Source organism: Megascapheus bottae, chromosome 17, assembly GCF_031878675.1.
Source record: "Megascapheus bottae isolate mThoBot1 chromosome 17, mThoBot2.hap1, whole genome shotgun sequence".
NCBI classification, from domain to species: domain Eukaryota; kingdom Metazoa; phylum Chordata; class Mammalia; order Rodentia; family Geomyidae; genus Megascapheus; species Megascapheus bottae.
Window position 1 is genome coordinate 35,186,664 of NC_143525.1, and position 14,192 is coordinate 35,200,855.

Consider the following 14,192-nt stretch of genomic DNA (forward strand, 5'->3'; position numbering starts at 1 on the left):
ATGGCAAGAAGGGTATTGGGAGAGCCAGGATGCAGCTTCTAGAGCCTCTTCACAACTCAGACCCCTCAGGCCATCAGAACACCACAGACGGTGAGAAAGAGAGAGAGAGAGAAGCTGGGGATGAAGAGCTAAGCCATAGCATTTATTCTCCTTCTAGGCTGTGATTTGGCGACTCATTGCAAAGCTGAGCATGGAGACAGAGAGGCTGAACTGAGGCACCCACGATCTTGTCTTCATGCAATCCTCCTATGGCAATCCCCAAGGGTATTTAGTGCCCAAAGGTATTTCAGGGCCCACAGCGGGAACGTGTAGCACAAGGGTTGACGGAAGAGGGGCCAGTAGGTTTGCTGGTGGCACAGGGGTTGCGGGGAAGCCTGGAACACAGAATTGTTAGATCATCAGAAAAATATCTTTGAAAAGGGAGGGGGCGCAACCCAAGCTGAATTCATTCCCTGCTGTCTTAGAAGGTCATGCTTTAGCCAGATCAGACCTTAACGCCAAGCTCAGAGACACAACACTGGAGGTACAATCTCACTGGAGGTGTAATCCCAGTGGCATGAGGAAATCACTTCCTCCTTCTACACCTCAACCTCATACGTATAAAACATTAGTGATACTCACAGGTAGAAAAATCCCCCCCAAAAAAACAACAACTGTGTTTGCAAATATACTTCGTAAGCAGGCTCACCCTGTCATCCTATTGACCCAGAGGCTGAGATCTCAGGACCACAGTTCAAAGCCTGCCCAGGCAGGAAAGCATGCGAGACTCTCATCTCCAATTAACCACCAGAAAACCAGAAGTGGAGATGTAGCTCAAAGTGGTAGAGCACTGGCTTGAAGAAAAGAGCTCAAGGACAATGCCTAGGTCCTGAGTTCAACCCCTCCAACCAGCAATAAATAGATAAATAAACTCAGCCAACCAACTAGCATATACTATTGATAACTGAGTTGATGATTAGGGTTCATTGACATAGTATCTGAAACTTGACTGAAAAGACTATTATACTGTTTGGACTTGGGCATGCATGCCTGTGATAGTGGGTGTAAATGGGGGGACCATCCAGAGACTCACTTGCTGTCCTCACTGTCCAGCAGGCCCCGGTACGTGTTGATCTCAGACTCCAGCCGGGCCTTGGCATCCAGCAGCACCTGGTACTCCTGGTTCTGGCGCTCCAGGTCAGACCGGATCTCAGACAGCTGAGACTCCACGTTGGTGATCAGACACTGCACTTGCGACAGCTGGGAGCTGTAGCGCGCCTCGCTCTCTGTCAGCGTGTTCTCCAGAGAGTTCCTCTGCAAGGGAGAAGGGAAGGATGTCAGCGAGTCGCTCCTGCAAAGCCTCCCTGCGGGGCCTTCCACACAACTCCCAGGAGTGTGGCTGGAAGGGACACCCCACTGTGGATGCCTCCCCCACCACACACTGCCCGCCAGCCCCTCTGCACCAGACACACCAGGTTGTGCTGGGCCTGCAGCTCGATCTCCAGGGAGTTGACTGTGCGTTTCAGCTCCATGATCTCTGCCTGGTAGGACTGCAGCTGCTCTGAGCTGGACACCACCTGCTTGTTCAGCTCCTCGGTCTGCAGGAGAAGAAGGGGAGGAGGTGGGGTGAGCCCCTGCCCTGGGGGCTCTGTCTGAGGGCCTGGAGTCCCGAGGGGCCACGTGCTGCAATGCCCACCTGTGTGGTGAACCATTCCTCCACCTCCCTGCGGTTGGTTTCCACCAGGGCCTCGTACTGACTCCTGGTCTCGTTCAGCACCCGGTTGAGGTCCACGGTGGGAGCAGCGTCCACCTCCACGTTGAGGCGGTCTCCCAGCTGGCTGCGCAGGGTGTTCACTTCCTGCATGGGGAAGGAAAAGAATGAGCCTACAGAACTAGCCTACATCTAAACTCCCCCTATAAGAGATAAACACTGGTAGGAAAAGGGTTATATTGAAATTGGGAGGCAAAGACTGAAGTCCAGTTGATACGATCCACAGGTTATTGACTTCCAGGTGATCTGGCCTCCTCTTTGAGTCTGTTTCCTCATTTGTACTATTTTGTTATTGTCAATATTGCTTGCCTCTCGAGGATTTCATTCTTCTTATTTCTTCCTGGTTTTCCTTTTGCTCAGTGGCAAGTCCAGAATGACAAGTGGTTTATAATTGTTGGAAAGCCTACCATAATGTCTTCTGTTCATGCAGTGTCTGCTTCCTTCATATACTACTAGACCTTGTTTGCTTCACTATCATTTTTTGCTTCCTACACATGACTTCCTAGCCTCTCGTTTCATTGAGATCTTAATGAAGCAGTGCCTCTCACCACCCCCATCCATTCATCCATCCATCTACCCATCCGTCTATTCAAGCTTGGATTCTAGATGTCTAGGTGGTACAGAGGGCAAGAAAATACGAGATTTCCTTCTATCTTGGTCATTCACTTAGCATCTTTTCAGAAGATCGTAGATCTTACCCAACAATAGAAAACATTTTAAAGATCGTTTGTGGACTGTCGTCATCAATCTGGACCCAAGTGGAAATTAGAACAGTTTACCACACTCCTTTATGTAAAAGACATCAGCCTGTGACTCATTCCCCAATAATCCCCCAACTACATTCAGAACAACCCACACAAATGTGGTATTTACTGTAGGATGATTAGCAAATCAGCAGAGTCAGGGGGGGCTTTCAGTTTTGTGATATGGAGGACTTGAGCTTCCTCACCTGTTCGTGGTTCTGCTTGAGGGACATCAGCTCCTCCTTCAGGGACTCCACCTGCGTCTCCAGGTCGGACTTGCACAGAGTCAGGTCATCCAGGATTCTGCGCAGGCCATTGATATCGGACTCCACCAGCTGCCTCAGGGACAGCTCCGTCTGATATCTACAGACACAGGCAGCGGTCAAAGGAGATCGAAGAAGGCATTTTTCCTAAGCGTTATCTGGCTGAACTGGTCAAATGCATTCTATTTTGAGATTTATTTTTAATTGTCTAAAAGGAAAGTTCCCCTGAGTGAGAGACCTATTTCCTCCCTGGGATTCACATGGAAGGTAATGGTGGGGTGCCCGTGTGTCTATCACTAACTACATTTATCAAGAATCCCATTCACCAGTGATTATCGACAAAACCCTGTCTTCACTGCCCTTTTGAGTCCTGAGACTTCTGAATTCTGCTCCAGCTCATCTCACCATCCCAACCACAAGAGAAGCACCCAGTCAGAAAGCACTTAGATTCAGCCTTGACGTGTTCAATGGCTGTGGATAGAGTCCTTGATCTCTCTGAGCCTTCTTTGTAAAATGAAGACAAGACCAAAAAAAAAAAAAAACCTCCATAGAATAAAACTAAAGATGAGGAAATGATGCGTGTAAAAATGACCACACTTGAAACTGTGGAGTCACACCAAAGGGCAAAGCATTCTGATTGCAATGGCCAGACATAAAGATACTGTTTGATTCTCAGAAGAAAATGGCTTTGTCTCTTATTTTTGTAGTTAAATAACTTCTTTCTACTGGGCTGAGAATTAAGAATATGAAAAACCAGCATGTCATTCACCATTTTTTTTGTCACTTGTGGGCCTTGAACTCAGAGCGTAGGTGCTGTCCCTGAGCTCTTTTGCTCAAGGCCAGTACTCTACCACTTGGAGCCACAACTCTACTTCCATTTTTTTTTGCCAGTCCTGGGCTTGAGCTCAGGGTCTGAGCACTGTCCTTGGATTTTTCTCAAGGCTAGAGCTTTACCACTTGAGCCTCAGCACCACTTCCAGCTTTTTTTTCTACGTATGTGGTACCAAGGAATCGAGCCTGGGTCTTCATGCATGCTAGGCAAGCACTCTACCACTAGGCCAAACTCCCTCTACTTCCAATTTTTGAGTGGTTAATTGGAAATAAAAGTCTTGCAGCCTTTCCTGCCTATGCTGGCTTTGAACTGTGATCTTCAGAGCTCAGTCTCCTCAGTAGCTAGGATTACAGGTGTGAGCCATCAGTGCCCACTTTTAAACTTAATATAGCTGTTGAGTTCAAAAGCAAAGAGAATGAGTGGTTTCCCTAACTCTTTCAAAGTAAACTTAAAACATGCACTCAGTGTTAAAATCTAGTCTTTGGATTCAGTGAAGAAATTTTGACTATTAACCTAATTATCAACCAATGTACCAAGTCTGCCAGTATCATCCAGAAGCTTCTGCCACAACAGTTCTAGGGTAGGGAGTTTATCGCCCCACAATGCAACCTGGTTCTGAACTGCTACAGTTGTTAGAAAAGTCTTACTTGGTCCTGAAGTCATCAGCAGCCAGCTTGGCATTGTCTGTTTGCACCACCAGCCTGGCATTCTCAGATTTGCTGACCAGAATCTGGGGACAGGATTGTGAAATTAGTGACATGCAGAAAGGATATCTGTGACTTCAAGTGAAAAGCTAGCTATCCCTTTTAAGCCATACAAAAGCTTCCAGTTCTTTCACATTTCCAATCTGGAGATACCAGGATGGTATCATTCTTTCATAGACCCGATTGTTTCAAAACTAGAACAGCCCTTTGCCATGAATTCTACTCTGGGTCTATTTCCTTCTGGGTCTGCCTCTGGTCTTTATGTTGGAATTGAGCCCATTGGGCAGCCCAACCTCATATAATAAGTAGTCATCTCACAACTGAGGAGATTTCCTGGCATGCTAAGGCCAGAGAAGTCACAGAAAAGCCAAAATAGTGGGATGTCTTACCCACACCCCATCTTCCTTCCAGCCCTGCTGACCTCTCTCCAGTCTCCCTTCATTGTGCACTTGCTCTTGCTTTGCATGAGGTATCTTCCTCCACCTGGAAAGCCCTTCAACGCCCTTGAGGCAGAACACTTTCATAACCCACATCCTCTCCTTCCCCAGCCCCTCCAACTTCTTCCTCCATATACTCTGTACTTCTCTGGTGTCATTTTTAGGCTTGTGCTCTGGTCATGTATTGCTCTCTCTCCTATGAAGATGTGCGCTCCTCCCCACCCCCAACTCTGTATGTCACACCCAGCTCTGAGTAAATAAACAATGATAGTCACATTACACAAACCCTCTCTGGTCTTTACTAAAATTACACAACAGTAGACCAACAATTCCCTCCAAGAAGCAATGGCTGGTACCACCTGACAGCCTTATACTCCTGTTTATCCTTCAGAATCCTACTCATATTGGCTCTTCAGGGGATCCCTCCTAGCACAGACTTTATAAGGACTCATTACTTAACACCTAATCCTATGCCTGCATATCTGGCCTGTACCATCACTTGTATATATTTCTGCTTGATTAGATGATGAGCGTATCTGCATATTTTATTAGTTAAGCATCTAGAGTCAATGGCTTTCTTAGTTTCCGAGAGATATTTTTACATACCATTGAAAGGCTTTCAACATTTGATGACTCACACAAGAAATCAAAGAATTATCCAGATGTGGATAATTTTAAATGTTATAATTCTCTTAAAACAAGACCACAATATTATAATAGATCTCTTGTTTAAAAAATTCAGACATTCTTGTGTTTAGGTAAGAAGCAATTAGAGATATTGACAATTCACGGTGGTATGATGCCTGCCCCCTCTCCACTCTGGGTCCTTCCCTCATGGTGATTCCAAAAGAGCTGCTCGAAGACAGGTTGGTATTGTATTTCATTCTACATCTTTGTCACCATGTTCCTGAACAGAGCATTAGGGTCCATTCAGAAGTCAATATGCTACTATCTGGATAGTTTCCTAAATGGGCCAACCCCCTCACCTTCTGCTGCAGCTCCTTGATGGTCCGGAAGTAGGACTGGTAGGCAGGGAACACCAGTGGGTCCTGCTGCTGGTTCTTCTCCTGGATGCGGCTCTCCAGCTCTGCATTCTCTCTCTCTAGCTGCCGCACCTTCTCCAGGTAGCTGGCCAGGCGGTCGTTCAAGAACTGCATGGTCTCCTTCTCGCTGCCAATGAAGGAGCCCTCGCAGAACGAATTGGAACTGCCCACATTGGCGGGAATGTTGGAGGCACCAGGTAGGGTACAGCTTTGGCAGCTGGGAGGAATGCAAGGCCGGGAGGAGGAGCTGGTGCGGCAGCTGAGGTTGGGCAGGCAGCAGTTGTATGGCATGGTTCTGGAGGGAGCAGAGCTCTGAAAATCAGCTGCAAAATCTGATTCGATGTCTCTGGTATAAGCCCTAGTCTTCTCCAGAGCTTTATATTCTGTCAGTTGTGGGCGTGGTGACCATGTAAAACATTATTCCCCTTTTACCCTTTATTACCAATTTTTCCATTTCTACTTAGGCAGGTTGAGTTAGTCCTTTCCCTCATAAAACATTTTACTCTGGCTTCCTGCTAAGTCAGGACTCCTCGACAATCATACTGCTTAGTTTTGGAACAACTTCATGATTTGGCTTCAAAGTAACCAACTTTGCAAGCACTAGCATTTACTCATGAGACAGCTGTCCCCTGTCCCCTGACTTCTTTCTCCTAAGAAAGATTTCTCTTATTCAGCTCATATTCAGTTAAGACTCTGCGGAAGAAACATCTAAGAAAGCCCCTCTGGAAACCAGACTGTTTAGTGAAGCATCCTGCAAGCTAAGCTCAGAAAAGACATTAAAAGCAATCAATCTCCCCTTGACATCCTTTCTAGTCACCTGGTGACAACTCTAGCCATCCTTTAGAGGCTGGAGGAAGCCATCGGGCTCCCTTTCTACTATTCATCTTTTGAAGAAAAGTAACATTGTGAGGGCACCTACTATGCATGAAGTCTAATACTGTTTTTTATTTGCAGTATGGCTCCTATTTGGGATTGTGTTTGCTACCTGAGCACCCACTGTGTACCAGGTACTTTCAGGCCTCTGAATGTTGCTCAAAGTCACAAAGCTCCTACTGGGTATTACCAGGAGTCAAACGCATACCTCTCTAATTCCAAAGGCCATGCTCTCTCCACCACATTGCAGTGTCCCTTCCTTCCCACCTTTTCACTATCAGATGCAATCATATGAAGATGGGCTCAGCCAGCTGCTCAGTAGTACTAGACAAGCTAACAAATAAAAAGTCTGTCCTCTATTAAAGACCTGAAAGTAGTTTCTATTCTGATAGAAGTCTGCTAAGTAAAATGGGGAAACCCTAAGTGAATCCAGGGTAGGAAACTCTGGACCTAGCTCTCCGAGGAATGAGAGACGGCAAAGCCACATCCCCACATGCTTAAGATGGCATCTCTCCACCATCAGTCCATGTTGACAAATAGATGCTCTGCCCACAGGATATTCCAGATGGAGCTATGAACTTCGAACATTTCACATGCAGTCTTCCCAGGATCCAGCTATAAAAGGCAGTTGTTATACTCATTCTTTGTATGTTAATTCCCACAATGTAGTCATCATTCTGATCATCCTTTCTTCAAATACCCCTCGCAGTTTGACACACGTTCTTTTTGCTATCCACATGGAGGGCAGATCTGCATCTCCTAAAGCTGTGTTTATTTTTGGAAGAAGACAGATGTGATTGGGAATCAAGTCCTGTGAGTGCAAAATCAACAACCAAGCTGAAGAGCATCTTCAATGGATCAGAAACAAGGGATAACTATAAAATAACAATGAGCATTTTCTTGGGTGCTTTTGAAGGTCATTTCCAAGGAGGAACTTCAAGTGTGAATTATTTTTTAGAAAGGATAAAAGCTTTGGAGAACATATGCAGTCTCTTGGAACAAATTCATTAAAAGCACTGAAAACCTCATTCATATTCACCATGTACAACTCACTGCTCCTCCTGCCTGTTCTTCAACCTTCAGAATGACACCTCACTCCATGAGATGTGGAATGGATGTGTTGGTTTGAGATGAGTACCAACTCAATTAAAGCCCTAGTCATCAAATAGCCGAGTTCATTAGTTTCCCTTTTTTTTTATTACCAAGTACTCTCCTTTTGTTCCACATCTAAGCTTCGAATGAGAAAAGTATGACTTTTTTAAATAGAAAGGGAATCCACTAGCCCCTTGCTATCCATGAATATATGATTCCAAGGAGACCCCAGGTGAGGAAAAGACGTCAACGTTCAGGATGCATAGCATCCAGTACCGAACTGCAAGGCGCTTGATTCATTTATCCTCAGCATTGCGCAGTCTCCACCAAGGACATGCTGCTTTTCAACACATCTACAGTTTTTCACTTTATCACTTAAACGAAGCACATTTATATTTGTCTTTCTTTTTGAACACGATTGTGTTTGTGTGTGTGTGTGTGTGTGTGTGTGTGTGTGTTCATTCATGGTAGGGTTTGAACTCAGAGCCTGAGTTTTTTTAGCTTTTCACCTAAGGCTAGCAGCTCTCTATTACTTGAGCCACAGTTCCAACTGCCAAGAATTCAATTTTTGTATGTCTTTGAAAAAATTTTGACCATGATTAAGCAAAGCTAATCACACAAATGTGCATGTAATAAATCTATAGACAAAGTAGGCTTACTACAGTATGTTGCCAGTAAGCAAATGTATCCATGGAGATTTCTATCCCTTCCTGCAGCTCCTCAATTGTAAGATGAAAATCCAAGAGGAAGAATCCTTATAGCTTCATAGTGGAGGGTAGAATTTGCAAACCAACTATTCCTATCACTTGATATAGAAGTAGCTATTCACTGCCTAATTACGTGGCCATTAAATGATGGTGGCTGAGAAGATTTAGATCTATTGAGAAAAGGGACACCTTTCGTTTGCTTCCTAGGAATTCTTGGGCATCATCGTTTCCTATTTATTCTGCTTACTGCATTTACTGTGCATTCTTACCTTTACATAAATGATGAGCATTGTCTCTGGCTAATGACCTTCTAATAAATGTGATGAGAAATTCAAATCCTAACAACCAGAAAGGTTTTACAACTGCCTGTGTAATTGTAGCTGACGCTATGGTTGAGGCTTCTGGTCTGAAGATGAGAGCAAACTGCTTTTGAGGTTTATTTATTATGGAAGCTAAGGCCATTTTTCATAGGAGAAGTCACGTGAAAACTTACCAATCATATTATACTCTGAACTACAGTCAGGGCAGATCTTTGGCTGAGCCCACAGTCCCTGTCATAGATTTTAAAGTCATGGGGAAGACCTCCTCCTTTTCCTAAGCCATCTTCCATGATGACTAATATCCTGGTTTGGAGGTCTCGCCAAAAAAAAAATGCACAATGTATTGTTTTGGGAATGCAGAATAATTCATTGGGCAGGTCACAGACTATATGTGTATGTACATATATATACATATATAATGTAATATATGGAGAGCGTGAGAAATCAGAATCACTGTATCACTGTTTATACAAAAAGCTAGAAGATTGATGCATGCCAAAAAGAAATCTCAAAGAAGACTTAGAGAAGCAGAAATGTGGCCCAATGCCAATCTCAGCGCACTATTCTGGATAATCTCACTTAGGACTTAAAAACCTCCCCCTAAGCCCTACCTCTTAAATTTCCCATTCCTTCCATTAGTGCCACCCTAAGGAAAAAGCCTTGAACAAATGGGCTTTAGGGAGACATTTAAGATTCAAATGATAGCAGGTAGTCTGAACAAAGATAAACACCTCAAATGGGACTCCGGAACTACTGTCAGAAATCTCCAGTGCTGCCATTTTTCTCTTGCGCTTCATTCTGGACTTCCAGTGGGAATGGAGTTGGGGAGATCTTAAAGGACCATGTCAAGTCAAAAAGGAAATGTGAAGTTCGTCCATGTTATATTTTTAACTCTATTCACTATGGACGAAAAGAACATGAAACAATCCACCACAACGTAATTTATTTCTGGGATAGCTAGATTCAGAGGCCATTTAAGGAATGGAAACCTGTTTATGTAGACTGTTCTTCAGATCAAGGGAATACGCAGATTTATAACGTTTTTAGCAGAATATAGAGGAAAAGATATATTTGTGTTTAATATGGGTTATGTTCTGCTGAACTTTTGCATTAAGCTATTCCATTAGATCTTTGAAACAAGCATGAAGGATCTACTAAAATATTCATTTCTCCCTAACCTCCCACATACAATGTATCTTTTCATTGTTAAACCCACTAGACTTAACTGGTTTTCATCTTTCTTTAACTAGATGCTGTTGACCTTCCCCCAATGAAGTTCCAACTTCTGTGTCATGTCAGTTGTTTCTCCATTTCATTCTCCAACTGCTATAATCAGACCTCACTCCTATCCTCAGAGACCTAACAAAACCATGAAGGAACCTCAAGTCACAGACTTTGGGAGAGCCCAGCTCAGATGTTATTTCTATCACATGTTCCTAAAATTCTAATATACTACCTCTCCTTCAACAGCCTGAACCCCCACATACTTATTTCAATCGTTTTCTAACATCTCTTTCAAATCTAACTACGCTTGTCAAGTTCTCACTCACCAAAAGTTCATGTTGGCTTGAAAGCTTCAGACCCACAGTAAGTGTTTGCGGTGGTTATTTGTGTTAACTAGACTGAACTACAGGATACCCAGACATCTGATAAACACCATTTCTGGGTATTAATAAAGAATGTTTCTGGATGAGTTTACATTTGACAATAACTTTCAACAAAGTGAGTAAACATCATCTAATCTATTCAGGGCCCAGATTTTTTTTTTACCAGTCCTGGGCTTGAGCTCAGGGCCTGAGCACTGTCCTTGGACTTTCTCAAGGCTAGAGCTCTACCACTTGAGCCTCAGCACCACTTCCGGCTTTTTTCTATATGTGGTACTGAGGAATCGAACCCGGGTCTTCATGCATGCTAGGCAAGCACTTTAACCACTAGGCCAAACTCCCGGCCCTGCCCAGATTTTTTTTTTTAAAGTATAAGATTCACTTACTCCTGTCCTCAGAACTTAGTAACTTCAAACTGGCTGAACTTATTTACTTATTTCCCTTGGTTGTCAGATGTTTAGGAGTGGAACTATGGCCCTTCCACATCATCAATTTACAAATAGAAGATTCTACATTTATTATAAGACAGAGCAAATGCAAAGAAGGTAGGAAGGAAGGGAGGAAGGGAGGAAGGGAGGAAGGGAGGAAGGAAGGAAGGAAGGAAGGAAGGAAGGAAGGAAGGAAGGAAGGAAGGAAGGGAACAAAGAAACAAAGAGGCAGAGAGAGAGCCTATGGTTTAAATGCTTGCAAATTATAACACAGTGATTTATCAATACTAGTTTCCTTTCCTTTTCTCTCCATTGCTCATGTTTCAGGCTCTGTACCCAATATCCATCTATCCTACATTCCACTCAGCCACCCAACTCCCTCTTTGGGGACTTACATCAGACTTCTAATTGACCTTCCTTCTATCCTTCTATACTACCCACTTCTACCACTTATAGAATCCATCAAAACCCAGCCTATAAGTCACAGTTAGATATATCACATGACAACTTTCCTTACAAGAATGTCTCACAGATAACTGTTCAAATCACTTTCCAGTATGGTCCTTGCCTAACTAGCTTGCCATGTAATCTTCTCTTACCACATTTATTCTCAGTTCGAAGAACTGGACTATCAGGCAAAATTCATTCTTGAAAAAAAGTCTCCTTCTTCTCAGACCTTCACACACTCTTCATCCTTAACATTCAAACTTTATTTCACAATCGTGCTAATATCATCCAGTAAGAGTTCATTGAAATTGGAACTGAGAGAATTATACCAAGTTTTAGCAGCCTTATCATGAATCCTCGTTGATGTTGCTTTTTCTTACTTACTCTTATAGTTTCCATGTTTTTTTTTCATTTGACTTTTATTATCGAGTTAATGTATAGAGGGGTTACAGTTACATTCACCAGATAGTAGGTGCATTACTTCTCACACATTGATACCCCTTCTTATGTTTTGCCCCCATTTTCTTTCCCCTACCCCTTCCCAATCATCTTGTTTCCCCCTTCCCTTTCCTATTTCAAATAAACAAATAAATATGTATACAATATTCCAGGTAACAAAGTCAGATATAGTACCAATATGAGATTAACCAAAGGGCAACAAAGGAGAAGAGAAATAGCATAGTACATTAAGAACAACAATCACTAAAGTTCTTGTTTCCATGTCCTAGAGATCCTTTCATTTAGTCTCATCCTACATGACCTTATGTATCTAGGTTTTGCTCTATTGTAATCCTCTGCTAGGAGAGTCCTAAATGTGTACGAGGAGAGTCCTAAATGTGTACTAATTATTACTAATGAGGGAAACCATTGAGCCTATATTCCTTTTGGGCTGGCTTACTTCACTTAATGATTTTTTTCCAAGTCTTTCCATTTCTTTACAAATGGGGCAATGTCATTCTTTCTGATGGCAGCATAGAATTCCATTGTGTGTAAGTACCACATCTTGTTGATCCAGTCATCTACTGAAGGGGCATGTAGGCTGGTTTCATATCTTTGCTATGGTAAATACTGTTGCAATGAGCATCATTGTGCTAGTGGATTTAGTATGTCCTTGTTTCTGGATGACCGGGTAAATGCCAAGTAGTGGAATTGCTGGGTCATAGGGGAGCTCTATGTTTAGTCTTTTGAGGAACCGCCATACTGCTTTCCATAGTGGTTGAACAAGTTTGCACTCCCACCAACAGTGTAGTAGTGATCCCTCCTGGCCAGATCACCGCCAGCATCTGTTGTTATTAGATTTCTTGATCCTGGCCATTCTAACTGGAATGAGGTGGAATCTCAAAGTTGTTTTGATTTGCATTGCTTTTATGGCCAGAGATATTGAGCATTTCTTCATGTGTCTATTGGTCATTCTTATTTCCTCTTCAGAGAAGTCTCCCTTTAAGTCTTTAGCCCATCATTTAATGGGATGGTTGTTTCTTTGAAGATTTATTTTGGAGAGATTTAATTTTTTAGCTGTAGATTTATTTTAGACATGAGGCCTATGTCTATTGTATGGTTAGTGAAGATCTTCTCCCATTCTGTGGGCTTTCTATTTCACTTTCTAGCTATGTCCTTTGCCATGCAGAAGCTCTGCAGTTTAATGCAGTCCCATTTGTCCAAACTTTCTTTAATTTGTTGTGTTTCTGGTTCTTTATTAAGAAAGTTTCAACCTGTGCCAAGGAGACCTAGTATACTTCCTATTCCATCTTGTTAAGTTTTCAGGGTATCTGCATTTACCTCAAAGTCTTTGATCCATTTGGAGTTAATCCTGGTGCAGGGTGACAAAGAAGGAGCCAACTTTAGTTTTCTGCAGGTGCTTAACCAGTTCTGCCAGCACCACTTGTTGAAGAGGCTGTCTTTCTTCCATTCTATGTTTTTTTTTTTTTTTGCTCCCTTATCAAACATTACGTGGCCATAGTTTCCCGTGCTTTATATACTGGACTTTAATTAGGTGATTATGCTGGTGTTATTTCTGTTGAAGGACTGACAGCCAACCCGGCAGTCAGACAGAGCTGATGCACACTAAGCATCTGGGTTTTCAAGGCCCTCACTGAGTGCCGACTTCTTGGAGCATCTTCTTAACCATTCTCTCACATCTCTTTGTAATCTGTAGTAGTTTACACCTTCCTTGAGCTATTCCCACATTTGTCTATGATGATTTGTCTCTTTGCCTTACTTATTGTAGGCTATAGACATGCTGTGGGCTAGGGCTAGGAGTTGTTTTCTTTGTGTGTGTCTCCTCATTCTGACACATACAGAGCTTAGTGTGGCTGCATCAGATAGAGTTCAATCAAAAAGACTGTGAATGTGGTCTACAGACTAGACAGCTGTAAAAACTCAGAGATTTACAAAAATCCAAACAAAAAAAAATAAAGCAAACGAATGGGTATCGTTATTTATTGAGGGATACCAAAGAATATTGTCCTTTCTAAATGGAAAGACTTGGGAGGAAAATTATACTAAGCAAAGTAAGCCAGACCCAAAGAAACATAGGATTGCATGGCTTCCCTCACTTGCAAAAATTAGAATGTGCCTATAAATCTACAAGTAAACCCAATGGATAGAAAAAAGGCAAATAACTACCCTTGGACATGATTGATTAAACAGCAGCACAGTGAAAACAAAGGAAGATATTCTTAGGAGAAGATAATAAGGGTTCAATAGTTTTATGCATATGATCACAGAAAAATGGTGCTTATCAGCCATGTGCATGCCTGAAATCCTAACTACTCAGGAGGCTAAGATCTGAGGAGCATGGTTCAAAGCCAGCCCGGGTACTAAAGACTGTGAGACTCTTATCTCCAATTAACCACTAGAAAATAAGAAGTGGCCCTGTAGTTCAAGGGGTAGGACAGAAGCCTTGAGCTGAAGAACTCAGGGACAGTGCCCAGGACCAGAGTTCAAGCC

The 14,192-nt window shown here is 42.9% G+C and overlaps 1 protein-coding gene across 1 annotated transcript; it reads right to left on the reverse strand.

Moving 5' to 3' along the window:
• Window positions 1–268: 268 nt before the first annotated feature.
• Window positions 269–6,063, reverse strand: LOC150051761 (keratin, type I cuticular Ha3-I-like). The gene is given in 7 exon segments (XM_090351720.1): window positions 269–374; window positions 1,073–1,293; window positions 1,452–1,577; window positions 1,676–1,837; window positions 2,700–2,856; window positions 4,236–4,318; window positions 5,716–6,063. Coding segments are annotated over 7 exon segments (1,203 nt in total).
• Window positions 6,064–14,192: the final 8,129 nt, after the last annotated feature.